Below are 27,687 nucleotides of genomic sequence, written 5' to 3' on the forward strand. Positions count from 1 at the left end.
CCATCTCTCCCCTAAGCTCCAAAGGCCCTTATTTTTCTGTAAGCTGTTTCCTGAGCCCATTTCTTCTATGGATCACTTCTACCTCTGTGCCTTTCTAAATAAATTTCTCTTATAATTGAAGTCATGGCTCTGAATTCTTCTCTCATCCAAAACTCAAGGACTGAGGCTGCTGAACTGAGGTTGAAACCTGGTGTCGTTTTTCTGCTAACAGATCTTTTGGAGAATTTCCTTTTGCTATTCCTGAGCCAGTCAATAAGTGAAGATAGAATGTGAAGGCATTTCTGTGCCCTGGGATGTGCATTCCCTTTTTCTGGGCCTCTCGGGAAGTCTGCTCCCAGGTTCCAGCTGGCCAGGCAGTGCCGTGATGCATTCTGTCTCACACAGTTGCCTGTGCTGATGTGAACAATACATACAGAAATCTACACTCTGTGGGATGTCCACAAAGCATCTTGGGAAGGTCTCTTGCTGCCATCAGTAGCAAAGTTTCCAGGAACTGGTATCCTGATATGTGTTCAGGAGACCTGGAATTGAGATGCTAAGATTTGAGTGTTCAAATCACCACTAGGTGATGGATGATTCTGAGAACTTTTTCATTAATTCATCAAGTATTTATTGAGAGCCTACTATGTGCCCAGGCACTGTCCTAGGCACTGGAGATATTAGTGTAAATTATGTAGCTTATAGGGATCTCACATTCTAATGGTATGTGATCTTTTCTATGCATTAGGTTCTGGAGATACCAAAACTGACAAAATTCAGCCTCCATGATTTCATAACTATAAGGTTCACCTTTCTCACATGTACAATGAGGTTAAAATAATTATCTCACAGGGCTGTTTAGAGGATTATATAAAACTAGAGGCCCAGTGCACAAAATTCATGCACTCTGGGGGGTCCCTCAGCCTGGCCTGCCCCCTCTCGAAGTCCCAGAGCCCTCGGGGGATGTCTGAATGTTGGCTTAGGCCCTCTCCCTGCAAGCAGACATCCTTAGCACTGCTGCCGAGGGAGAGAAGCTCCTGCCCCTGCTGCTGTGCTCGCCAGCCCTGAGCCTGGCTTCTGGCTGAGTGCTGCTCCCCCTGTGGGAGTGCACTGACCACCAGGGGGCAACTCCTGCATTGAGCGTCTGCCCTCTGGGGTCTGTGTGCATCATAGCAACCAGTCGCCCTGGTTTGCTCGATTTGCATATTAGCCTTTTATTATCCTATATAATAAAAGGATAATATATTATCCCATAACAGTGTAACGACTGGGATCGACTAGTCGCTATGAGGTGCATTGACCACCTCTTGGCCCCTCCACCCAACTCACAGGCTCTGATCGCTGGATGGCCAATGGGGAACCACCGGGGAACCGGGGTGGTGTTGGGTTGGGACTGGGGACTGGCGAGCAGGCAGAAGATGGCTCTGATTGCAGCCTAGGAACCCCGCCCGTGTACGATTTTGTGCACTGGGCCTCTAGTATAGGATAATTCATAGGCATGTTCTTGGCATTTAAGCCTTAGCAAATATTATTTTCTCCCTGAAAAGTTAAAAAGCAAGTTACACTTAACTTCACAAACCACAGGTTAGTCTGACTGCTAGGCGGGACCTGAATGCCTCTTTTGACATTGGCTCTGGCAACAACCTGGCTTTGTAGGGCCACCCAATTGACCAGGGTTTGTGTTGGGCTGGGAATGAACACACAGCGGCCACTAGGGGGCAGCGCACTGCAGGGAATCTTGACAGCGTCTGCAGCCCACCGCCGAACTTCCCTGATGCTCAGGGTCCTCCCTACGTACTTCCGTTTCTCTGACGCTGGCAGAGGCGGGGGAGTGGGGAAGGAGAACGCAGATTTCCTCTCCTATGCTCCAGCCCAGGAGATTTTGCAGCGGGGTTCAGGAGACGGCGCTGGGTTCCCCGCACTACGCTAGACACGCGGGTGTGTGGGGGAGGCGCGGAGGCCGGTGACCTGCTCGAGGGTGTGGGTCTGGCGGGCAGTGGCGCCAGCCTCCGACCGCGACTCCGGAGAGAGCCAGCAGCCGCCTGGAGGAGCCGGCACCGACCCTGGACACCCAAGCCAACCCAAACGCCTTCCCTTCCTGCTTTGCAGGGCGTCCCCGCACCCACACGCCCACAGCTCCTGGGTTGTCACTGCTGCGGCCATCTGAAAAGGAGACCGACCAGGAGAGCTCCGGGAGTTGTCGAGGTGGATGCCCGGTGTTGGCTGCATCCCCAAGCTGCTCGCCAGCGCTGGCGAAGGCGGTCGAGATAACACCTACCAAACTTTCCCCTTCGCAGCTGCGTTGGGAGGAAACATCCCTGCCCGAGGCTCACGGAAAGCCGAAGGGAAGACTTTGGGAGGGGACAAGGTCAAGCCTCGCAGCTGGGCAGGCTCGGAGTTCCAGGGAGCCCTGGAGGCAGGAATCCTCGCCAGCGTGCGCCTGTGCGAAGGGAGGTCCAGCGGACGAGGCATCTCCTTTCCCATGCCCCTCAGTGACCGTGACCCTCGCGCGTTCCCCGCGCACGTGCTTGCGGTCGAGGAAGAGAACGTGTCCGGCTGAACTCACTGCGGGTAGCGAGTCGCGGGCGGGCCGAGGGCGCATGGAGCGCCGCGGGGGCAGTGCGGCTCAGCAGCGGCGCGCACGCTGCCCCCCTGGGATCCGACCGGCAGCTCCCCTCACTTCCTGCCGCGGGGCTTCTGGCCCCAGGAGGCCTTTTGGAGCGTGGAGCCCGCTGCGTGACGGGCCCGGCGGCTCCCCTGGAGCACTGCGCGGGGCGGACAAGCCGCGGCAATGGTGTAGCCATTAGCTGCGGCCGTCGCGCTCCAAAGGACAGGTAGGCTCCATTGACCCGGAGTTGGCTCGCGGGGCGCGGAACTCCAGTTCCTGCCTCGGCCACGCAGGCCGGTCGGCGTGCCACTCTGCACCGCGGCGGCTGCAGCCTCGGGCCACCAGCCGGTGTGGAGGCAGTTCTGGCGGAGCCCGGCTGCCCGGCGGCCGCCTTGGCGCCATCCTGATGCCCGCTGTCGGCAGTGGGCCCGCCTCCGGCCCTGGGACCTAGACAGCTGCGCGCGGCCGCCGCCGGCGCCTCCCCCATGCTTCTCGGAGAGTCCAGGCTATGCGCGTCCAAGGCGGCTGCCGCTGCTGCGCAGAGCGAGGGCGACACGACGACAGGCTGGGCGAGCGGTGGTGTTGGCAGCGGGCGACAGCCACGGCCGCGGCGGTGGGCGAGGACATGGATGAGTCGTCACTGCTGGACCTGCTAGAGTGTTCCGTGTGCCTGGAGCGGTTGGACACCACGGCCAAGGTGCTGCCGTGTCAGCATACCTTCTGTCGCCGCTGTCTGGAGAGCATCCTGTGTTCGCGCCACGAGCTGCGCTGCCCAGAGTGCCGCATCCTGGTAGGCTGCGGCGTGGACGAGCTGCCTGCCAACATCCTGCTGGTGCGCCTGCTGGATGGCATACGCCAGAGGCCCCGAGCTGGCGCCAGCCCTGGAGGCAGCCCTCCTGTGCGCTCTGGCCCCGGCTCAGGGGCGGCCTCCGAGGTCGCGGGTGGCAGGGGCCGCGCGATGGGCAGCGCCCCGGGCTCACCAGTTTTCCCTTTGGAGGTTGGCAGTCAGCGCGAGCTGACAACCAGCAGGAACGCGCCCCTGGCAAAGGTGGGTAGCCTTCTCGGCGCCAGGGTGTGTGTGTGTGTGTGTGTGTGTGTGTGTGTGTGTGTGTGTGTGTCCCCGTGTCCCTGCAGGTGTGGGGAGCAGTGGTGAGGGGCTGGGGAGAACAGAGGTGGCTCTACAGTGACCTTCTCCTTCTTGTTCTTTCTCTAACTTGCTTTTCTCCAAGGACCTCGTGAATGTAACCCTTCAAGTTCCACTTGCCAATTTTTGGACACCGTCTCTTCCCCCCTCCCCGCAATCTACCCTCTTTCCTCTGAACTTCTTGTATGCACCTGCCTTCCTTCCATCCTCTCCCTTAGAATTCCTTTCCCACCATCTGCGCTTGCTCTGTGGTGCCACGTGCTCCCAGGGGAACTTGTTACATGTTCATAGGAGTGCCAACATCCCATCCTCCCAGGGGGTGGGCAGGTCTTCTTGTCCCTGGGTCACCTCTATTCCCTCTGCTGGCTGGGGCTGTCCCCCCTCCCACCCCCTCTTAAACTTTGCTCCTTTTCCATCTTTCCAGAAAAAACCTTTCCCTAGACCTCCAGACTATCCTGCACACCTCCACCTGCCTGGGTAAAGTTCGTGCTTAATGTTTTCCAGGTCCTGGTTCCTGGGAAGACTGGGCCTCCTGCCTGCTTGTCTGGCCAGGGAGGATTGGGCAGAGGGAAGTGTGTGACCAGGGTTGGTAGAACACAAAGTGCAAACTGTTTAACAGGAGGGAAGAGGTTATCCTGCAGATGGGAGGGGTGTTTGGCCCATCTTTTCTTGGACTCCTGTCTGTTGGAAGCCCTGGTCCTCTCCTGGCTCTTAGGCAGGGCTGCATTCCCAGGGTCCTGGAGGTTTTTTGTGTGTGCAGCTACATTGTACAGCACCCACTGCTTCTGTTTCAGTCAAAGGCCTTATCTTGAGGGTTTCAGTGATTTGGTTTCAAAGGCTACTTAGAATGTGTAATTTCACACCCTCTGCCACCTGGGGAACTGTTTTTTTTCGGGGGGGGGGGGTAGATAGCCCATGGGATGTTGGTGTGAGAAACAAGTTTTATATAGTCACGTTTTATATTTTCTTTAAATATAGAAAAGCCCACTTAAAGGGGAAAAAAGTACATTCTCAATCTACTCAATCTATTGCGATTATTCATTTTAGAGAACACAACCATATTCCTGTACTTTTGACCATTTAAGGAGTTGGTGGTGCATGAACTACTTAAATAATCCTTCTAATGTGTATAATATTGAGATGTGGGAAAATGCTACCACCTGAGTCACTCAGTACTGCAGCATCTCTGAGGTGAGGAACTTAAACCCTGGGAGGGTGAGCTTTAGGGTTATATGGCATACTTTGCTTTGCCATACTTTGCTCTGTGAATTAGATGTTTGCTTTGCCATACTTCCTGGTCATCAGGAAGAATGGATGGTCGGGAATCGTCAAGGCATATTTATACTTGGGATCACTGCTGAAGAGAAATTAAGTTTTTCTTTGATTTTGATTGTGATTAAATCCAGTTACCGGTGTTGTTGCATATTTTCCAACATTTTCTTTCTGCCCTTGCTGTTGTTATCTAGGTATCATAATTAAAGGTCAGAGAAGTAAACAATATTTGGAGTGGTGCTTCTAGTAAAACATTGATGACCATATGTTTAAGATATCCTCCCAGTTCATCTTATGGGAATTGCCTTTGATCAGGAGGTTAGGAGGTAACCTCAGTTCTTTGAACTCTGTGGTGGCATTTGTAGAATTAAAAAAATGTGTCAAGAAGCTGAACTTTTAGTAATGCCACTTAGGATCAGGAGGTTAATATTTTGCTGAGCAGATTTTTGGGTTATTGATTGACTTTATAGGCACATGTAGCTCTCAGTGTATGTTTATGCTTCCTGAGCTCTAGGGAGCATTTGATCATATTTTTTTTTCTTTAGTTTGTTGTGTTAACTAAGTGTGACCTCCAGTCCTTTCTTCTTTGCAGGCCCACCTCATAAGGACTAAGAGTCTGAATGAAATCTAATCTTATATTTGATCACCTTCAGAGAGGAAAAAGTAAAGTTTTTTACTCACCGATTTTTGACAATCAGTGGAAGTCTTCTTGGGCAAGCAGAAGTCCTGCATGGAGTGTTGTACATTAAGCAAGCCTATACACTTCACGACTTCAGTTGAAAACTACTTCCAAATAGGCTTTCAGTACTTTACTCTCCATTGGACTTGCTCATAGCGAAGCTGAATGCTGGATGTGGCTGTGTTTCTTAATTAGATGGGCACTCATTATTCAGCAAATACTATATATGCCTCAGTAGCAGGTGACTAAATATAAGACAGCTCCCTATTTTCCCAATGAGAAGCCCCTCAAACCTTCTTTTGGACCAGTTGACCAATTGGGATATGTAAACTTTTTAGGTATGTAAATAAACAAATATCTGCTTAGATTATTTATTAATTTAGTTACAGGTAGACATTGGGAATGAGTCATGTATAAAATGTACTCATTCCTGTTTGGTTCATGAAATAGTCCCATGTCCCCACCCCTTTCTCCCCCCTCACCCCCCACCCCCGGCATCTTTTCTGGCATCTTTTTCATCAGGGTTTTGGTTATCAGAGTCAGATGAAATCCTGACCTGGTTAGCAGAGCCTCTCCCTTTCACCTGAGCCATCTGAGAGGAGGTTCATTTCCAATCAGTTAATTATGCAGGCCCTGGAAATTTTATACCAAGTTACAAGTACCCATTGCCTAAGGTTGGGACTGTTGGTCTCTTCATTTGCCTGTTTGCAATAGTTGTCATTACGTGTTACTTAATAAAGTAAGCTTTAAAAAGTCCTGTTGGAACAGCGCTAAGCATTGCAATTGCTAAAATATGAGCTATGTTTCTCAGCCAGTCTGTTTTTTGTTTTGTTTTTTGTTTTATAAGGTGACCCCTTTAACACCTTTAACCAGCATTGATGGAGAAGTTTATGGGCGACGTGTCTTCCTAAATGGGTTTTGTGGGGTTCCAAATTCAAGACTACTTCTTAACATCTATAATAATAAAAGTGTAATATGCTAATTAGACCGGATAGCCATATGACCTCCTGGACCTCCTTCTGGACGAAGCTGGGGGGCGGGGCGCTGAGGCAGAGGCGGTTAGGGGCGATCAGGCAGGCAGAGTGGTTAGGGGTGATCAGGTAGGCAGGTAGAGTGGTTAGGGGCAATCAGTCAGGCAGGCAAATGGTTAGGGGCAATCAGTCAGGCAGGCAAATGGTTAGGGGTGATCAGGCAGGCAGGCAGGCGGAGTGGTTAGGGGCGATCATGCAGGCAGGCAGAGTGGTTAGGGGCGATCATGCAGGCAGGCATAGTGGTTAGGGGTGACCAGGCAGGCAGGCAGAGGCAGTGTGGAGCAATCAGTCAGGCAGGCAAGTGGTTAGGGGGTGATCAGGCAGGCAGGCAGGCAAGCGGTTAGGAGCCAGCGGTCCCAGATTGTGAGAGGGCACAGGCTAAGCTGAGGGGCCCCCTGGAGTGCACAAATTTCATACACCAGGCCTCTAGTTTAAAATAAAAAGGTCACCATAATCCTGTTAAGTGGGTGACAGTTACTACTTGCAGACTTTTAGGAATTGATATAGGGACAATGTGACAGAGAGCCAGGAAGTGATGGGTCAGGCTCTATCCTTGCCCTTTCTCTTCTGCTTGGCTGTCTGGTGTTGTGCTATGTTTGGTCTTGGATGCAATGAGGACTCTAGAGTAAGAGGCTCAGTGCCTGAAAGCCTTCACCAAAAGCCAGACAACTCACAGGATGACAGACAGCTGGCTGACTGTGGTCATTGTGATGACAAGAGGCAGACACCAGCCTTTGGAGACATGACAGATGAGTTACAACAAAGTCCCTCATAGTCTTGTTTTCAAAAGGCCCCTGGGGGTGGAAACAGCACTTCTGACACACCAGTGTTGTGTTTCAACTTGTGGCAGTTAGTGAATAATCTAACTGAGTGCCTCCTGTGGGCCAGGTCTTCACTGGGTGCCTGCTGTGTGCCAGTGGTTGAGTATATCTCATTTAAGTAAGTGTATCTCATCCATTTTTTAGCTCATCCAGTAGCTAGTCACATTGGTGCGGAAGCTGAGGCCCTCAGGGTTTCCTCCTCAGGGGAAAACAATTACTAAGGATATATTTGAAAGAGACTTCAGATTGACTGGCTAACTGGATTTGTGGTTAGAGTCCTTCTCTCAGTCTATACCACAGTTAATTAGAGACCAAGTTCCCAAACTTAAGCTGCACCAACCCTCGTGGATACAGTCTGCCCCAGGGCTGCAGATGCTCTTCCAGTGGGAGGCTGCCATCTTATAAACCCAGGCTGCGAGCCTCAGGTCCCAAGGAAGGAGCATCATACCAGTTACGGCTCTGAGGGCAAGTCACAGGCAGCCCTGTGCAGGCGATGTGAGCCACCCGTGTGGGTGGCAGTGGGCAGGTGGCTTGTCAGGTGGTGCCATCTGTCCTTAGGAATGCATACTCGTCCATCCTTCTGCTCTGCAACCATGTGGGTCTCACCCTTAGCCACACCCACTGGGTCTTGAGATAGATGTAGTGGTTCAGGCATCATGTCCTCAAGAGAACAGCACCAGCAGGGAAAGGAGGGTTGCTTTCCCTGGTGTTCACTCTCCAAGTTGGTGGCCACCCTCACACACTTCCTCTCACACCTCAGAGGTCAGGGTCGCATCCCAGGCTGGTGCCAGGATGAGCAGCAGCTCAGTCAGGGACTTGGGACACAGGGTGGGCCTCCCCCGTGTATGTGGCTGCAGGCAGGGAAGGTCCCTGGGCTTCGCGGGTCCCTGTGAGGAAGGAGGGCAAGGGGTGGGACTTGGTGGGTGGCCAAAGTGGCACAGGGGTTGGGAGTCCCAGCACAGGTAGTTTCAGTCTGGAGTTCCACACTTCCTCATCACGTGCCCCTGGGCAAAGGGTTTAGCTGTTTTGAGCTTTCTTATCAGAGAGCTAGAGACCCCTCCTGCTTCACTGGATGAAGGAGGTAATGTACATGCAGTGCCCAGCACACATAAGCAGCCGTCATCTCAGTGCTGTAATGATAAAGAAATCTGGAATTCTCTTATCACCAATGAGGCACACTTCACAGGGCCCACCTTCCTGCTAGTGGGTTCATTTATATGGTATCCTAGCAGAAGGGTGTGTGTGTGTGTGTGTGTGTGTGTGTGTGTGTGAATGTGTGTGTGGATGTGTATATGTGGATGTGTGTGTGCGGATGTGTGTGTTGGTGTGTGTATGTGTATGTGTGTGTGTAGATTTGTGTGAATGTGTGCACATGTGTGTGCATGTGCGTGCGAATGTGTTTATGTATGTGTTTGTTGGTGTGTGTGTATTTGTGTATGCATGTATATGTGTGATGTGTGTGTGAGATGTGTGTGGTGTGTCTGGATGTGGATGTGTGTGTATGTGTGAGTTCATATGTCTGGATGTGTGTGTGCATAAGTGGGGGGGTGTGGGAGTGTGTGCGTGTGTGTATGTATGACTCGATATGTGTGTGTGTGTGTATGTCTGGATGTGTGAGTGTGGATGTGTGTGTGTGGATGTATATCTGTGTGTGTGTGTGTGCAATCTCATACAATGCTTTGCCTTTACAATCAAAGTCAGCTTTTATTATTGTGACTGGGTTGTTGAGCATTAATGTGCATGTAAGCCAAGTGTTTGAACCTGTTTGTTTCACATTTAAAATTACTTCCAAGTTTTATCTTTGTTATTGATTGCTCTGAGCTTCATTAAAGTGAAATGTCTAAGCTATAAACTGTCTTTAAAAAGGCAGTGGGGGAGAATAATGGCACTCAGTGGCTGATACAGCGGTTGAAGGCTCTCCTGGAAGCAGGGTGCAGCTCCTCCATTTGCCGGGCACAGTAGCTTGTGGACAACTGTCCAGATCACACTGCTCGGTATGCTTGAACTGAGCACAGTCACAGCCAATGGCTCCTGCATCCAGCCTTTCAGACCCACTTGCTTGCTGGAGCATGATGAAACCGGGTCTCAATTATGCAGTTATTTCAAGAATGTATTTCAGTTCAACCTGTATTTAATCTCTATTTTTCACAGTTAACATGAAATAAAATATCAGGAGGCTTTAGTTAAGAGAAAGTGACTTTTATTCCATCACTTGAAGAGCCAAGGTCATTTTTTACCAGATTAGATGAATTAGAAATGTGTGCTTGATGTGTACCCTATTGGAATTCTAATTAACCATAAAAGACCAGGGTGTCAAACTGAAGGTGTTGGCAGTGAATGGTGTAAATTGTTCTGGCACACCACAATGCGGGGCTCCCTTCTCTCACTGAGTGGATTTAGAATACAAAAGTGCATCAGATGGTTGCACAATTTGGGTGCTACTCACAGGTTGCTGCCTTCTTTAAATATACCTTTGGCCCTTGATGGACTATGGCATTTAGAGATCAGTGGTCTTTTGGGGGATTGGAAAGAGGAGTGGCTTGGTGGGTTGTTTCCTCTGCCACAGTGTTTATGTTTTTAGCTATTATGAAGCTCGTCTGCATTTCTGCTTAATGGAATCAGTGCATAACTCCTGTGAATTAATGTGAGTTTAAATGAATTAGGATTCAGGGTAGTAGAAGTGGAGTAGCTGTGATGTCTGGACAGGACAGCAAGTGTTCCATAGCACTCAGATGTGGGAGAAGCCAGGGACACCAGGGATCACAGTCAGACTGTCACACAGTGTTGAAGAAAGAGGATAGGGTTGCATTCCTTTCCTCCACTTTACTGAACACATATTTGAGCACTTACTACGTACCTGTCACTATAATAACTACTTGGGATAAAAATGATATTGGTCTTTAGAAAGTGGCCCAACAATTGGTTGCCACTTTGCCAGTAAATGGAGCACCAAGCTCATTAAAAAAAAGATTTTTAGGGAGCCCTGGTTGGTTTGGCTCAGTGGATAGAGCGTCAGCCTGAAGACTGAAGGATTGTGGGTTCAATTCTGGTCAAGAGCATGTACCTTACTTGCAAGCCGTGTGGGAGGCAACCAATCGATGTATCTCTCTCACATTGATGTTTCTCTCTCGCTGTCTCCCCCCAACCCCTTCACTCTCTCTAAAAATCAATGGAAAAAATATCCTCGGGTGAGGGTTAACAACTAAAAGAGATTTTTAGAGAGTGAGGAAGGAGAAGAAAGAAACATTGATGTGAGAGTGGAACATCAATCAGACACCTCCTGTATGGGCCCTACCAGGGATCAAACCCACAACCCAGACAAGTGCCTGATCGGAAGTTGAACCAACAACTCTTTGGTGTACTGGACAATACCCAATCAAGTCACCTGGCCAGGGCTCCAAGCTCATTTTTAGAACAGCATTAAGTCCTTGCAATAGCAGCCACTGTGCCTCCTTTGACAGTTAAATTCCAAGCCTTTATTTCTCCTACACACCCTGCATGTGTTTTAGAAATTCCTATGTAAGTAATAAATACTTACTGTTTACAAATAAATCTTTGGATTCTTTAACTCTTGGTACTCATACTTCAAATTTTATGTAATGTAAAAATTGCACCTATTTCCTTCCCGTGCCTGGCCAGTGGTAACTGAAGCCAGACACGTCTGTGTGAGATGAGGCATGCAGAGTGTCGAGGACAGTGCAGGCATGTGGCCCATGCTAAATTCCCACCACCTCAAACATAGCCAGTGGATTCACCTTCATCCACCAAGTTTATGATGCCTGTGGATTAGTTATGTCATGAGCAGTGATTGTCTGGACCAAGTCTGTAGTCCACACACATGCAGATGAGAGTAGAAGCTTCTGAAGAAAGGACAGCCCTGTGTGGCAGGTTGTGTCTTCCGTTGTGTGCTTCTTGTGGATTTGGAAATTCATCTGTGTCACCTTTGCACAGACTATGATAACAGTTTTCCTGGAGTTCAGTTGTCCCCACCCCCACCACATCTGGTGACAGATCTTGGATTCTGAGGGGGACTTGCAAACCTGGAGAGGCCACTGGCAGTCACAGGGTCACCTGGTAGCATGGCGGGAGATACATCCTGGCCTTGCTGAGCTGAATTAACTGGCCTGGACGGCCACTCGGAGCCCTCCTCTCTCTCTGGGTCTGCCCTCCCACAGGTGCCTTCAGGAGTCGTGTTCCCCTGAGCTGTGTGCACAGAGGACAGGCATCTCGTTCTGCACAGGGGCAGTGCCCAGTGAACGAGGGCGTCTCTTTCTGATTGCCCAGCCCACATGCAGGTGTTTTCATGGGCAGCAGTTTTTCATCTTTGACTCAACAGATACATCTGGTGTCCATGGCTGGGAATGTTCCTGCCTGTGTCCTTGGTGGGTACTGAGAGGTGGCTGCATTTAGCCAGCTGGCTGCTTTTCTCTTCACGACCCCAGGTTAGCACCAACCGCCCCTGCTTTCACCAGAAGTCACAGAAGAACTTCCTCTGCCTTGTCACCTTGTCACTTTTACCTCCCAGGCCCTGCCAGTTTTTTCTCAAGTTCCTTGAGTCTCCTGGGTGTCTCAGGTGAGTTCCCAGAGGGCATCTCTGATCTGTTGCTCCAGCCTTTTGCTAGTTCTCCCCAGGCCCCATCCTGTGGATGCCCTCCTGGGAAAGCTGCTTCCTGCTGGGTGCTGTTTCCTAGCCTGGCGGGGCCCATTGTGTTCCAGGTCCCATCTGGTGGACTCCAGTGCCTTCAGACTGGATCACCTGTGCAGTCCCAGTTCTTTGCCAGATGCCCCCTTGCCACCTATACTCTTTCTGCTGAAGCTTTTCTCAGGAACAGGTGTTTGTGGTCTTATGTTTTCTTAGAAAATCACATTAATATTATTCTAGAATATAATTCCTTTTATTTCCATGTAAAACTGAATTGATTTCCGAAACCTGGAACTAGATGTGTTTCCCATGACTTTCCACAGCCCTGGCCCACTCCAGCTCCCCTTAAGGGCTTCCCAGCCTGTCGGGCATTGTTGAGGGGGCTGAGCACCCATGAGCAGAGTGGGGTGTGCTGACTTACTCTAGCAAGAGAGGGCTGCCGCACAGGATGCCCTCTGAAGAGGACCTGGCAGTCTCTCCCATAACCCAACAGTGGTGTTCACTGAAGGAAGGCCTTAGACGCGACCTGTCTGTGGGCTCTTTCCCATCTCAGAAGCCTCACGTTGCCTTAGTTATGCCATGTGTCTCTTCCTTCTGGAGCTCGCTCAAGGATAGGCTGAAATTTATTTTCTTTTTTTTAAATTAAATCTTTATTATTCAGATTATTACAGTTGTTCCTTTTTTCCCCCTCCATAGCTCCCCTCCACCCGGTTCCCACTCCACCCTCTGCCCTTACCACCTGCCCCCCCACTGTCCTCATCCATAGGTGTACGATTTTTGTACAGTCTCTTCCCACATCCCCCACACCTCCCCCCCCCCCAAGAATAGTCAGTTCACTCCCTTTCTATGCTCCTGATTCTATTATATTCACCAGTTTATTCTATTCATCAGATTATTTATTCACTTGATGTTTAGTTTCACTTGTTGATAGATGTGTATTTGTTGTTCATAATTTGTATCTTTACATTTTTCTTCTTCTTCCTCTTCTTAAAGGATATCTTTCAGCATTTCATATAATACTGGTTTGGTGGTGATGAACTCCTTTAGCTTTTTCTTATTTGTGAAGCTCTTTATCTGACCTTCAATTCTGAATGATAGCTTTGCTGGATAAAGTAATCTAGGTTGTAGATTCTTGCTATTCATCACTTTGAATATTTCTTGCCACTCTCTTTGGGCCTGCATAGTTTCTGTTGAGAAATCAGCTGACAGTCCTATGGGTACTCCCTTGTAGGTAACTGACTGTCTTACTCTTGCTGCTTTTAAGATTCTCTCTTTGTCTTTTTCTCTTGGCATTTTAATTATGATGTGTCTTGGTGTGGTCCTCTTTGGATTCCTTTTGTTTGGGGTTCTCTGCGCTTCCTGAACTTGTAAGTCTATTTCTTTCACCAAGTAGGGGAAGTTTTCTGTCATTATTTCTTCAAATAGGTTTTTTTTTTTAAAAAAATATATTTTATTGATTTCTTACAGAGAGGAAGGGAGAGGGATAGAGAGCCAGAAACATCCATGAGAGAGAAACATGGATCAGTTGCCTCCTGCACGCCCCCCACTGGGGATGTGCCCGCAACCAAGGTACATGCCCTTGACCGGAATCGAACCCGGGACCCTTGAGTCCGCAGGCCGAAGCTTTATCCACTGAGCTAAACCGGTACTGGCTCAAATAGGTTTTGATGTCTTGCTCTCTCTCTTCTTCTGGCACCCCCATAATTCAGATGTTGGTATGCTTGAAGTTGTCCCAGAGGCTCCTTATACTATTTTCATATTTTTGGATTCTTTTTTCTTTTTGTTTTTCCAGTTGGGTGATTTTTGCTTCTTCGTATTTCAAATCTTTGACTTGATGCTTGCGATCCTCTAGTCTGCTGTTGGAACTCTGTATAATATTGTTTATTTTAGTCAGTGTATGCTTAATTTCTAGTTGGTCCTTTTTCATAACCTTGAGGGTCTCACTAGATTTCTTGAGGGTCTCACTAAGTTTATTGGTGGTTTCTAGAAAATTCTTGAAAAACCTTATAACCATGGTTTTGAATTCTATATCTAGTAGTTTGCTTTCCTCCATTTCTGTCATTTGTGACCTGTTTCTTTGTCTCCGCATTTTTTTATGCTTCCCTGTGTGGATAGAGTGGCATTCTGTGCTAGGTGCTCTATATGGCCCAGCGGCTCGGCCTCCCCAATTACCTGAGGTGGACACTCTTGGTGCACACCTTTGTGGGCTTTGTGCACAGTCTTTTGTAGTTAAGCCTTGATTGTTGTAGGTATCATTGGGAGGAATTGACCTCCAGGCCAATTGGCTGTGAGAATCAGCTGTGTCTGCAGTGGGAGAACTTCTGTGCTGGAGACATCCTTCTGGGGCAAGACTTGTTTCAGTGGGGCTTTGGTGCTCACTGAGTCTGCCCCCTGAGTGTGTCCCTTATGGATTTGAGGAGTTGTAATCTGGATGGTCCCACTCTGACCACTGGGTACACTGGCTTTTGGATTTCTAAGGAGGTGCTAATTTATCCTCTGCCTGAGGCTACCCAGCAGGAGCTACGGAGAGATCTGCAGATTCCTCTTCTTTGTTTGGGATTTGGAGGTGCCTAGATGAGGCCCAGCTGTGAAGCAATGCAAGCTGCTGTGGGGCCTTGGGCCTTCTTTTGGAAGTTCTGGGTCTTTCTGACCCAGCTGCAGTTTGTTAGGTAATTTTCAGATTGCAAAGGGCCAGGCTTTTCATATGCAAAAACCTCTGTGCACAGCTTGGGTGGGGCAGGGTCTCAGGGAATCAACAGGATGGAGCAAATAGCTATGGCTGATCCTCAGTCCTTCCCTAAGAGGCCCTGGTCTCAGTGTCCTGGTAATCGCTGCAAGCACCTCTGAGAGAAAGCTGCCCTTGAGTTCCGACCGATGCCAGACCATCCAGTTTCTCCCCATATGAGTCTGGGTCCCCAGACACTCGCCCAGAACTGGAGTTCAGAGCAGTCGGGAGTTGAGACTCCCTCTGGATTGGAAAAGACGACCATGTCCTCAGTTGCCAGCCCTTTCCATGTGTACCTCCGTACCTCTGCACTTTACTTCCACACCTTCTCTGAGTCTCAGTGTGCTTTTCTTTTTCCTTCTAGTTGTAGAATTTCCACTCAGCCAGCCTTCCTGTGGTTCTGGATGATGTCTGTTTTGTCTTTTAGTTGTATTTTTGAGGTGGTGTGTGAGGCAGCAATTTCCGGTGTTTACCTATGCCGCCATCTTTGTTTCTCCTGAAATTTATTTTCTGATAGTTGGTGTTCAGCTGGCCTTACCTGCTAAGTAATCAGAGACTGTCATTGAGTGAAGAAAGCACTGTGAGCTTGTCAGTCAATGTGGGGAAAGGTGGCTGTCATTTTCACTCTTCTTCAAATGTAAGTGGGAACATTTATCAGGCTGAGGAATTTTCAAGGATGTCACTTTTCAAGATGCCAGTTGTCATGTTGACAGGCACAGCAAAGGGTGTTATAGGGGAAGACTTTTAAGTGGCATCTTGGCTGGTGAAGTGTCACCTGGCACAGAAGAGAAAGAAGGGGAGAATGCCAGTGGGATGCTGATGTTCCTGGTAGGGAACAGGGACCCAAATGTGGGAGCCCAGCATAGTGGCTGCCAAATGTCCCAGGCAGTGGCTGGTGATATGCTGTTACATTAATGTCTGTGTTTATTGTAACGGTCCCTTCTATTTACTGGTATATCAGGTAGTACCTTTAAAAAAATTATGGTAGTCACATGAAGTTTTATGTAGAAACAAATAAAAAGTGAGTCAATTTAAAGACATTCTTTAAGTAGAGATTGTGCAGATGAGGCACGGATGATGGTAGTTTGGATAAAAACTGCCTTAAGTCACAGAATCAGCAGACCTTGTTTTCCTAGAGCCCTTGACACTGACTTTTGACCTCTGGCTTTCTCTGTGTGTGGGATGCAGGGCCTGAACTGTGGGTGGTGCTGAGGCATATAAGTGGAGAGGATTGGGTGAGATGAAAGTGAGAAATGAGGCAGCATTTTGTGTTTGGAAGCTAACTTTTGGAAAAATTGATTTTTAAAGTTTCAAACCAAATAGCTAGTGTGAAAATTGGCCTTTGGGATTTATTTTGATCTGAAAATATAAATCGGGCAAGAAGGGTTAAGAGTGACATGTATCTTCTGACTCGTTAGCCTACTGAGCTTGGGGGTCTAGGCTGCCTTCATGCCCATCTGCAGCTCATGGTACCACCTGGCATGAAGTCGTCCTCACAGCCATTGGAACAAGTCAACCCCAGGCTGGTACCTGAACTTGGCAAAGTGTGACCGCAAAAGAACAGTGATGCAAAAGTTCAGAACCAAGAGATGGGAAATGGTAAAAGAGATGGTCAGAGTTGGCTCTCCCACCTCCCTTTGATCCTGGAGCTCAAATGCTCTGGTGTGTGGGTGAGATAGGGACCCCAAAGGTGGTCCAGTGCTCATCTTAAGGCAGTGGCTCCATAATCTGGTTCTCAGTCTAAGAAATCCAGGGTAGTTTCCAGGGTCACGGCAGGGTATCTGAATAAGCTGGAAGCAGAATGCTGAGCTGTAAAGGCCTGACCTAGTATTGACATTTTTGGGGCTTAGGGCTTTCTCTGATTTTCCCTCATCAGCTATGACTGTGTCGCCAAGTTTTATCATTACTCTCTCTTGGAAGAGACAGTTAACTCCTTCCATTCTGCTTCTGAGATGTGGCAAGCCCAGCCCTGCTGTGTCGGGCTGCATCCCTCCCGGCCATGCTCCCCATCAACTGCCTATGCCCATGGCCTGGGCGATCACCCTAAAGTGCTGTCTGGTTGTCGTGCTCCCCTGGACTCTTCCTTCAGGCCAGGTTCTAGGTCCCACAGTCTCGCTCCCACCTGACCACAGCTGCACAGCCCTGAAAACCATGTCTGCTCTTTTACTCCTGCAGAGCACGCTAATTCCTACTGTTTGCTCTTTGCTTATGTAAGGCCCATCACATTCATCATTGATCAAAGGTCTGTCCACCTCTGAGGGACAGATGCCTCCTTCCTCTGTTCTCAGGATGCTATGGAGAAGCCTGTCACATATAGCCTGTGTCATGCTTCCTTACACACCCTCTGTCCACCAGGCTCTCCCTGTGGGCTGTGCTGTGTATACTTGCCTTTACCTCTGCCACTGACCGTGGGCTGAATGACCCTTGCCTCACTCTAAGCCACCCTTTTCTGCATGTCTAGAGCACCTCTAGGGAACTCCTTCCCTGATTGTTTTGGGTTTGGGGTTTTTTCGCTTACACAGGGGGCATCAGGGTCAGGATCAAACCTTCCACTGAGCTTGTGTCCCTGTAGAAATGGGGCTTCAGTAACTCTATTGGTGTTGGGTGGTTGGTTCCCATATGCTTAAGAGTGTGGTGGTAAATGGTGATGCTTCCACAGGTGAATGAAGCAGGAAGAAACAGACGAGCCCTGGAGGGGTACGGAGGGCCACGGGTAGGTTGAAGCCTGGGGGCCTGAATGCCTGGGTGCATACACCCTTTTTCACACCCTAGGGGTATGCCCATGTCATGTGCCAGCCACTGGGCACATGTCATGACCTCTTTGTGCAGTGTCCTGTAAGGTGGGGACCAAGAAGAGCCTCCAGCACCTCAAAGGACTGCAGGCTGAACGAGTTCACACCTGAAAGGTGCTGAGACTTGCTGAATAGTAAGCACTTAGTCAGTGTGGGCTGTCATCACCGTTGCTCTTCCTGAGCTTTAATCTTTCATAATAATCAGTATTATTATTGGTCTTGGACCCCAGGAAGGACATGGGGGCATGGCATGGATTAGGGATCCTGCAGACCTACATCTGGGGGTCTGTTTTGCAGTTCTTCTTTTCTTGAAATTCAGATATTCCTTTCCTCTAGTCAGTGTCAGCCATTGGGCCAGATGTGTTAGGATGTTCAAGGGAAAGTCATATTCTTGTTAGATCCTACCACTCCCATTCCCGCCATTATCACCCACACTGTTCCCACAGGCCCCGCCCAGAGGGGTGAGGGGCTGCAGGGTGGGAGGAGCTGGCTTAGGGAGTGACCTCCATCCTGAGCCTGGACAGGCCAGGTGTGTCTCCACAAGAGCTTGGTTTTGGCCTTTTTGAGGGTCGCATGATGCTGGCTTATAGCTTTCCTCAGTGCCGCGGGAGACCCAGAGCCCCTTCCCAGTTTCAGGAGGTCTTGGATGGCTGTGCATTTTCTCAAGTCTCTTATGGTTCAGGGTCTCCAGTGCTACCAAATTAGTTCACCTCCTGCCGTTCTGCTAGATGCTCTCCAGGCTCTTCCCAAAGACGTGGACTCAAAGCTTTACTGAGGGCCATGGGCACTAGAGAGGCCTCCTGGAACCTCACCACTAGCCTTCACAGTCCTTCGGTACCACCACCCTCCCCTTCAGTATCTCCTGGTCCCTCTACCACAGGGTCCCTGGTCCCAAAGAGCTCTCTGCTCTGGCTGTCCCTCCCCTTGTTTCTCCCCTCCTCTTCCCCTCCTCTGTCTTCTCCTTTTCTTCCCTCCTCTCTCTTCCCCTTTCTCACTGTTCTATCCCATTCTCAAAGTCCTGTCAGTAAACTCCTCTAGCAGCTAACTTTATTCTCTTCTCTTGTCCTGGAGTCATCCCGGGGGCCTCATCTTACAACCCAGTGGCCTCTCAGGCTTTCTCCTAAGCAAAGGCTCTCGCTTCCCTGACACCTGTTCAAACAAGTTCTTTCCCTCCCTGTCCCTCTTCCTTGTCTCCTCTAAGTGACTCTGGAGTGAGTCAGAAGATGGGTCTTCTCTTTGTCCATAAGAGAGAGGTGTTGGCTGGTACCTTCCTAGAGGTGCCTGGAAGAAATGGTCAAAATGCCTACTTCTTGGAATTACAACTGTCAATTGCTACTGAGGTTTGTTAGAAGGAAAAAGGTATGGGGTGAAGGTGCTGCACTCTATCAGAGGGCACATCAGCAGAGCCTGGACAAGTAGGCTCTTTTATATAAAGAGCATATATAAAAGGAGAAGCTGATGGGAGAAGGGAGGGGAAGAGAAAGATCCTCTGGTTCCCATTGCCAAAATGTTGGTGACTGTCGGCCCTGATTTTGGGGCCTAATGTAGGGAGAGGTTTTCAAAGGTAATCTTGCCCTATTGCACAGAAGCCAGTGTTATACAGGATGTGGAGATGTACTTGTCCTGTATTTGGGGCTGTTGAGTCCTTGGGTTCTTGCTTATGTTTGAAGGGTTCTCAATTCACACAATGAAATGGACATTATGTGTGCACAATGACCAGGATACCCTGAAGTGTTATGCTGTCTTTTGTTCACATTTTTCTTGCACACACAGCCTCTCCCTGTCATCTGAGTCTCCTTCCCTCTGGATTGTTGTTGAAATCAGGCCCAGATGTTTGTGGTTATGGAGACAGACTGAATACAGAGCTTTCTCCCCCAGACAGCTGCACTTAAATGTCTCAAAAAAATTTACAAAAAGTGAATGAATCAACATGTGTTCAAATAAAAAAATTGTTTTGATGCCTTGAATGCTGAATTTAAAAATTTCTGTGACCAAATTTCAAAAGGTAAAAAGCATCATATGAAATTGGTTTTAATAATAAACCTTACTTAACTCACTGTATCTAAAATATTAGCATGTAAACATTAATCACTATAAAATTATTAATGTTTTGCATTCTTTTTTCCATGCTCAGCCTGAAGCCTCGTGTGTCTTTCGCACTCATTGCATGTCTCAGTTCCAGTTGCCCCATTTCAAGTGTGTAGTAACCACATGTGGTTGGTGGCAATGTATTGGACAGGTGAGCTCTGGTGGATTAGAACACCTAGGTTCTGTGATGAAGGTTCTGATGCTAACATTCTTTTTATGTCTCTAACAGATATGTATCCACATAATGTACTTTCAGAGGCTTATAGGCAACAACATGGTGTTTGTTGTGATTTCTGAATTGTCCCTGTGATAGAATCTACAAACCACTGTGGGAATTCTTGGTCTGCACTTAATGTAGTAATAGCCTGGAAAGCTTTTACAAGGCAAGCTGAGAAATTGGTCTGAAACCCAGAATGTGCATATTTTTCATACCCAACCGATTATTTTAATTTCCCAGTGGGAAGTTATTCTCTGACAAATCTCCTAATCAGTAGTTTCTTTTCAGGGATCTTGATGGACATGGAGTCTAATTTTTTTCTCCCAGCCCCTTTTTAGAGGGACTGAAATTCAGTATCTGGATTTATATTCCTTTGTGGAGGAGTGCTCAGTGTCACCTGCTAGATTGTCCATTTTCTGAGATGACAGTAATGGAGATGGGTATTGCCCCCTCCTTTGTCATCTCATAGCTTCATGGTTTGGGAATGTGGGGGTGGCCCACACTTTCGCTGGAGCATTTGTCAAATCCTTCACTCATTGCTTTTGTAAGCTGACATGCACAATGCGTGGCGTAAGTAATTTTGGGCTCACATCTCAAGTGCTGCGGAGGCCTGATGTGCCTGAGTGGCATGGAAGCATCAAGGAGGACACAGGGAGTGTTTGTAAGTTCACTACATAGATATTAGATTTTTGCCTTTTATTATTTACACTAGTGGCCCAGTGCACGAAATTCATGCACAGGGTGGGGATGTGGGTCCCTCAGCCCGGTCTGCACCCTATCCAATCTGGGACCCCTCGGTGGATGTCTGACTGCTGGTTTAGGCCCGATCAAACTGGCAGTTGGACATCCCTCTCACAGTCTGGGACTGCTGGCTCCTAACCACTCAACAGCCTGCCTGCCTGATTGCCCCTAACTGCTTCTGCCTGCCAGCCTGATCACCCCCAACTGCTCCCCTGCCAGCCTGATTGACACCTAACTGCTCCCTTGCTGGCCTGATTTCCCCCAACTGCCCTCCCCTGCTGGCCTGATCGCCCCCAAGGCTCTTATTAGTATAGATAATATACACATTCAAATGTACAGATGTATCAGGCTGGCAGGGAAGGCCTATTGTGCAAGAGTAGGCCTTCCTTCCCTTGGCTGCTAACACCAGCTTCCCTTTGGCACCCAGGAGGGGCTCCCCTCGCAGCCCTGGCTTCATCCGGAAGGATGTCTGGTCTAATTAGCATATTATGCTTTTATTATTATAGATATATAAAATCTCAGGACATTTGCTTGAAATTTCTTGAAGCAAACAATAGAAATCAATTGCAAAGTTCTGAGAATCCCAGAACATCCCAACTCTAATAACATTATATTGCTAGGTCGAAGTCCTTGACTTGCCCAAACTGCAGTTTCCATTCTGCATTACCTGTTCTCCTTCCTCACTTTTGCTTGTTTCAGAATGGCAGCTTGTGTCAAGGTCTCCTAGAAAGTGCCTAGACTGGAGCAGCATCCACTTTCCTTTGAAGATGCACACATAACACTTTGTCTCATTTCCATCTCCTTCTTTCACCATCTAATATTTTTGGGATGGTTGTCCACTGCCACACACCCGGCTTTCAGAGCTGAACAGAAGCTTTCTACCCAGACAACTGTGGATTCAGACTCTGAGCCTATCCCTCCTTATCTGGAAAATAAAGTTTAAAAAAAGCACACATCTATTTTATAATGTTCTAATGATAGGGATAAAGTGTCTAATGTGTGAATGATGCTTAAAGTTGAGGGATCAGTACAATAGCAAAGAGCTTATCCTTTTGGGGTGAGTCTGGTTTTCAGGAAGTTGAGCCTTTTAAGGGGGCATCACCATAGTCTCCTACACGAATTGTCCCTCCTGTCCTGGGGTGGGAGGCAGTGGCCCTCTAACCTGGAACTGATGGCTGCGCTCCGCTGGCACTGCCAATCCGCGTCCTGGAAGGTGCGAGCCTGTTGCATGTGAGTGAGTGAGTGAGTGAAAGCAGCACCACCCAAAGGTGGCAGGCACAGCCTGCCTCTCTCTCCTTGGAATTTTTCCAGAGGAGGCGGGTGAGCTGTGTGTGACTGTGGTGCTGCTCCTCTGTGCATGTCTGTTCCCCAAATAGGGGCTCCCCATCCCCCACCGCCCACGCCCTGATGTGGGCTGGGCTCTCCATCTGCACATAGAGCCCTGCTGTGGCACCCAGACTGGATGTAGCATCACCATCCCTCTCCCATCCTTGCCCGTCATTTCCAAGGCTAGGGCAGGACTGGAGGACTCCAGTGGGGCAGCCGTTCATGCTGCCCGCTCTCAGCGGCTGCCCCCTGGGACTAGAGGACTCTGGCGGGGCAGCTGCTCACGCTGCCTGCTCTTCTGCTCTCCAGCCAGGCTTGGTGTCCTGGTTTGCTGGGGCAACCCAGGACGCCAGCCTTCCCGCCCACTCTCTGGCTGGCTCCGTGGCTCCGGCTGGCACTGCCATCTTTGTCACATCAATTTGCATATTCCCTCCTTATTGGCTGTGGGCACTGCCATCTTTATCGCAAAGTGATGGTTAATTTGCATATTACTCTTTTATTAGATAGGCTTGTGTATTTTCAAACTTATATTTAAGGCTGCGGGGATTATCATCTCTTTTTTAAAAAAATATATTTTATTGATTTTTTTGCAGAGAGGAAGAGAGAGGGATAGAGAGTTAGAAACATCGATGTGAGAGAAACATCGAACAGCTGCCTCCTGCACACCCCCTACTGGGATGTGCCCGCAACCAAGGTACATGCCCTTGACTGGAATCAAACCTGGGACCTTTCAGTCCACAGGCTGACGCTCTATCCACTGAGCCAAACCGGTTAGGGCTATCATCTCTTTAAATAGTATTATTTAATAAAGAGTTAGCATTTTATTGGAAATATAATTGATAGGTTCTGGCATGAGTGGGTATGGGTGAGGATCTGGGGTGTCCCCTAGTGTCTTGTCCAGGCTGCTGGGAGGTGCTGTTCACTGTCTCCTATACAGCTGCCTCTCAGTGTTGTATTACTCATAGCAAATCACCGTGTCTTTCAAAATTGAAGAGTAAATCTTAGCACATGCTCCCTTTCCTTCCCAGCGGAGGCCTAGGCACCCTGTTGTAAGCCTGCACCATTAATCTGAGGACGCAGCTGGGTCTGCACCCTGTTGGTAAGCCTGTTTCCTGTGGAGAGGAATGCAGCGTTGGGGCTAACGTTTCACCAGAACAGACCTATTGTCAGTCAGAACCCATGTGCACCCTAACCCTGCCTGTGAGAGAGGCCAACAAGCACATTCCTTTCTGATAAAAGAAATTAAATCCATTCTGGATGGTATTGTGGGCGTTTAAGGAGTAACCCAGAACCCATTACAGAGAAAAAGATAAATTGTATGTTTTTTTCTGCCTTCTTAGTGATTTTTTAAATTTTTTATACAACAATTTGTATTTTTGCTGAGGTTTGAAAAGGCAATTATACTGATTTTGCCTGAAATGTGGACAGATTGACTCTGCTGAGAAGGAAATAATTAGGGTATTAAAAGGGCAGAAAATTTACAGTGATTTGTTGAGAGAATTATTATGGTCATGAGTTGAAGAACACTTGCCTGAGCCCAGAGTGATACACTTGGTTGGTCTACTCACCTCCTCTCACAGGCTGAGCCAACTGATGCTATTTCTGTGTGCATGGAAGTCACTACAATGTCTGGGCATGTTATAGTAAAAAGTTACCCAAAGGACTGCTTCTGACACACTGGGAATGAATTGTGATACAGCCCCACAAAGCTTGTATTTTGCTTGGACTGAGCTGGGCCTTCCTGCTCCCTTGGTAACCCCTGCTGATGGGAGACTTACAGTTGGGACCTGCTACATCATTTGTGGGGTCCTGTGCACAATGACATTCAGGACCCCTTTTCTTAGGAGCTTCATGATGCAACTGCAGAGCAGGCGAAGGGGCCTAGTGCATGACTCCTGTGACTCTGTGCACACCTGGAGACATCAGCTTTCTGTGTTGACACATCGAAGAATGGGCACTGCAGTATGCTGTGGTTCCCACACTCAGATCTCACCTGTTTGAGGTTGTTTCCAGAGCATCTGTCTTCTCTCGGTTAGGATTCAGAATGTCTGTCCTGTGTGGGGCGTGGCTGATGGGTCCAGCCAGCTGCACTGCTTACTGGTGTGGGTCGTATGGGTCCCACGTGGTGCTTTTTGTTGTTGCTGGGCTTACCTGGTTGATCAGCTTGATCCGAAGTTGGGAATTTCAAGGGACCAGGGGAGAGAGCGCCCCACACTTTCCCGATAGGGCAATTGGTTGTTATCCTGGTAGAGGTGGCCTTGGGGACCATTTGTGGCAGGTGGTATAGATGATGTGGAGAACATATTGTTAGTACTGCTGCCTCTGTCCTTCAGTAATGAAGCAGAGGCCTTGCTGGGCAGGACTCCTGGGATGGGACCAACAGCGTGCTTAAGGGACATGGTTTTGAAGGCCCCTTCAACCGGTTCAGATTCTCCATCAATGGGAAAACAGGGCTTTATCTTGAAGTTAGAATTGGCCCTAGGTTGTGGCCGTACAGCGCAGCTAAAGCTAGCAGGCTCCAGGGGGACACCTCCTCTTTGTCTTAGCTCTCCTGGCTTCGAAGGACTTTTTGGTCTCATGGATGAGCTACCCAGTGTTTAGACAGGGTCAACATGGGGCCATTAGCGCGCATGATTTTGGAGTGTCAACTTTACTCCCAGGCTCGGAGGAGTTGCTGAGGCATGGCCCAGAGAGATGTGCATTGTGAAACAGTTGAATCACCTGTAGTGGGCAAGGGCCAGTGGGAGGGGCCAGGGCTGCAGGTGGCCTATGATGGCAGCCTTCCAGGGCAAGGAGATGATGAGGTTAGCCGCAGCAATGAGGTGGGGCCAGGGGAAGAGAGGTGGGTGAGTCCCAGGAGGTGGATCAGCTATATTCCCAGCAGCTTCTTCACTGACCAGAGTGGCACTATTCTGACCAATCAAGACAGTGCCTTTTGGATCAATCAAACTGAGAATTTGGAGTCCTCATTTGCATGAGGACAGACCAATTGGGGACCAAGGATGGGGACTTCTGTCTATAATTTAGCTCCTCTCTTTCCACTGAAGACTGAAGACAGAACACTGTGTTTCCCTGACTGGAGCTGAAACACTGAAGATGCCTCCCAGGAGCAGAGCGGAGCAGACCGCTATAGGGCAGGGTAGAGTGGACTAGACAGGAGCAGGTGGAGCAGGCCAGAGCTGTCTAACCAGAGAGGGGTTTGCCCTAGTGCTGCCTGGCCCCAGAACCACCTCACAGCCATTCTGTGCTGCTTCATAACTGAGCTATAACACTATTGAGCTGTTTTCACTGAATACTGTTTTCTTCTTCACCATATCCCTGCTGATGTTGAATTGATGCCATCGACCAACAACACTGGAGACACAAATTCTTTCAGCTTGACAGTTAAAGTCTCTATGAGGTGCTGGCATAAGTAAAACTGCTGCAGGAAGTTACCCTGACAGATCTCAAGCACTCACAGAGCTAGGGCCTCTCACGTTCCCTCCTGATGACTCTCCTAGCCTTAACATGAGAGCGCCGGTTAGTTCCTGGACCAGGATTCAACTTTGGTGCCCATGGACTGCAGGCCGTGCTAGAAAAAGCAGCCTCTTCCTCTTGCTTGGTTGTGAGAGCCTCTTGTCTGCCATTTTTTCAGATGGCCGAAGTTGTCACCATCTTAGAGATTTACAGCCTCTCTTAGACTGAGTCTCCTTTGATTTTGAAGGGAAAAGGCCCAGGAAATTTATAGTGATAGAAAGCTAGAGCTTGACACACAGGTTTTGCCAAATAGGCTGAAGCGGAGTACGTTATAGCGGTGACCGTTCTTTCCCTTGGCAGCCTGGGCGCATCGTGAGGGCCCATGGAGGCTGAAGCCTTGCTCACCCTGGAAGCCTGGGCAGCGTGGCTCCAACAGAATTATGTTGGTGTGTGACATGCTGACTTTAGGGTGCTGCCTTTGTTTTTTCTCTAATGAAACAGGTGATTACAGTCTTGGGAAAAAAGAAGTTGCAAGTTGTCTTGTAAAGGCAATTGGAGGGCAGACAGGGACTCTTCCTCGATTCACAAAGCACAGATGTTCTGAAGTTTGAACTTTTGTGGCTCCATAGCTGGTACCCTGTTGGATGCACAGTCACCAGGTCAGTGTAAGAATGAAACATCTTAGTAAATGCTCTGCTTTTTCCCTAAACAATGTGTTTTTTGTGATCTGTCTGGTCTATTAACAACTATTTGTGATTGCAACAAGTATGAATGAAAAATGCACTTTGAGTTTGATAGGTGGGCTAAGACTGATTTCAATTTCATGATCTGGACGTGTTACTTATCGAAGTTTTCCCTTTCCCCTGCACCCTCTGTGGGCCTTTAATTTGTTTCAATAGAACTTGAGATTCTAATGCTCTCTTGTGTTTATACATATGCCTCCAAAGTTCACCCCACTGGCTGTGGGTGAATGAGGGACTCACTCTTCTCCAGTTGATGCTAAATCCTCAAGGAATTCTTGGACTGGGACAACTCTTATGCACCTTACCCTCCTTTACTTTTTCCCTGTGGACTCTGAAGTCTACCCAGCTTCCTCGTCCAGGACTCTCCCAGGCAGTGATGTGCTGGTAAAGTTTTAAAAACTAAATCTTGGGAGGGAAAAAAGGAGCACTGATTTGTAGACTTTGCCAATTTTCAAGGTGTAAATAATCTCACCACAGTTAATTTCAAGCTACCAATGTGATAACCACTGGTTTGTAAAACCCCAGAAAATTTAACGGCCCAACTTGGAGCTGGTAGAAGCTGGCTCCAGGAGCTCGCTGTGCTAGGACAAAGGTTTCTGCCTTTTTCCCCTTCCTACCTTTCCTAACCAATGCTGTAAGTACTGTAAGATTTAAAGGGGTGAGCTGATGAAAGGCACTACATTGGACCATTGCAAATGAAAATAATAAGTGGGGAGGCTGTAATTGTTTTTCTTTTCAAAGCCTCTTATATCTTCACTGGAATATAAATGAAGATGGCCAGTTTCCTATGGGGTTATTTTCTGTTTTTAATTAGCAATGGGCCTACACAATGCAGAACTTTATGTTTCTCTCCTGGGCTGGGCACTCCTGCTACCTCACTGCTACCGCCAGGAGAAAAGCCAAGGCTCCGGTGAAGGGGCGTAAGAAACAGCCTTGACACAGGCTGTTGGCCAATTCTAGCCTCCCCCACCCTTTCATTACTGTCTAGGGCTGTTTTCCTATTCCAGAGGGCAACAGAGATGATTAATGGTGACAGGGATGTGGGACCTGCAAAGCCTGGATTATTTACTCACTGGTCTTTGACAGGAAATGTTGCTGAATTGCCTTAAAACAGTGATTCTGCAGACTGGGATGCAAACTTCCTACCCAGAGCCTGTCTGGCAGGCTCTCTTGCCCTGGTGACACTGCAGGGTAGCTCACTTCCCAAACTCCCCCTCACAGTCATTTTAGGTTCACAGGATTCCTCACGTGGCACAAGTGAGAGAGAGACACGTTTATTTTAGCACATTTCTATGTATCTGTGACTCAACATAGACATTCAGTACTTTCATGTGTCCCCTTGGTGGGCACCTGTGCCATGTTGTTTGAAAAATGGACAGTGATGAATTTTATGTTTTAGGTATCTGACTTTAGCACTATCTCC

General features: G+C 48.6%; 1 protein-coding gene across 1 annotated transcript in view; it reads left to right on the plus strand.

Moving 5' to 3' along the window:
• Nucleotides 1–3,072: 3,072 nt before the first annotated feature.
• Nucleotides 3,073–27,687, plus strand: part of SH3RF3 (SH3 domain containing ring finger 3) — a gene marked incomplete at its 5' end in the record, with an annotated part of 286,711 nt that continues 262,096 nt past the window's right edge. Inside the window, 2 exon segments of the mRNA XM_081086188.1 lie at nucleotides 3,073–3,141; nucleotides 3,144–3,635. Of these exon segments, the coding sequence (XP_080942314.1) occupies nucleotides 3,073–3,141; nucleotides 3,144–3,635 (561 nt within the window).

This window comes from Myotis nattereri (assembly GCF_964212035.1).
Source record: "Myotis nattereri genome assembly, chromosome: 3".
In the NCBI taxonomy this organism is placed as follows: domain Eukaryota; kingdom Metazoa; phylum Chordata; class Mammalia; order Chiroptera; family Vespertilionidae; genus Myotis; species Myotis nattereri.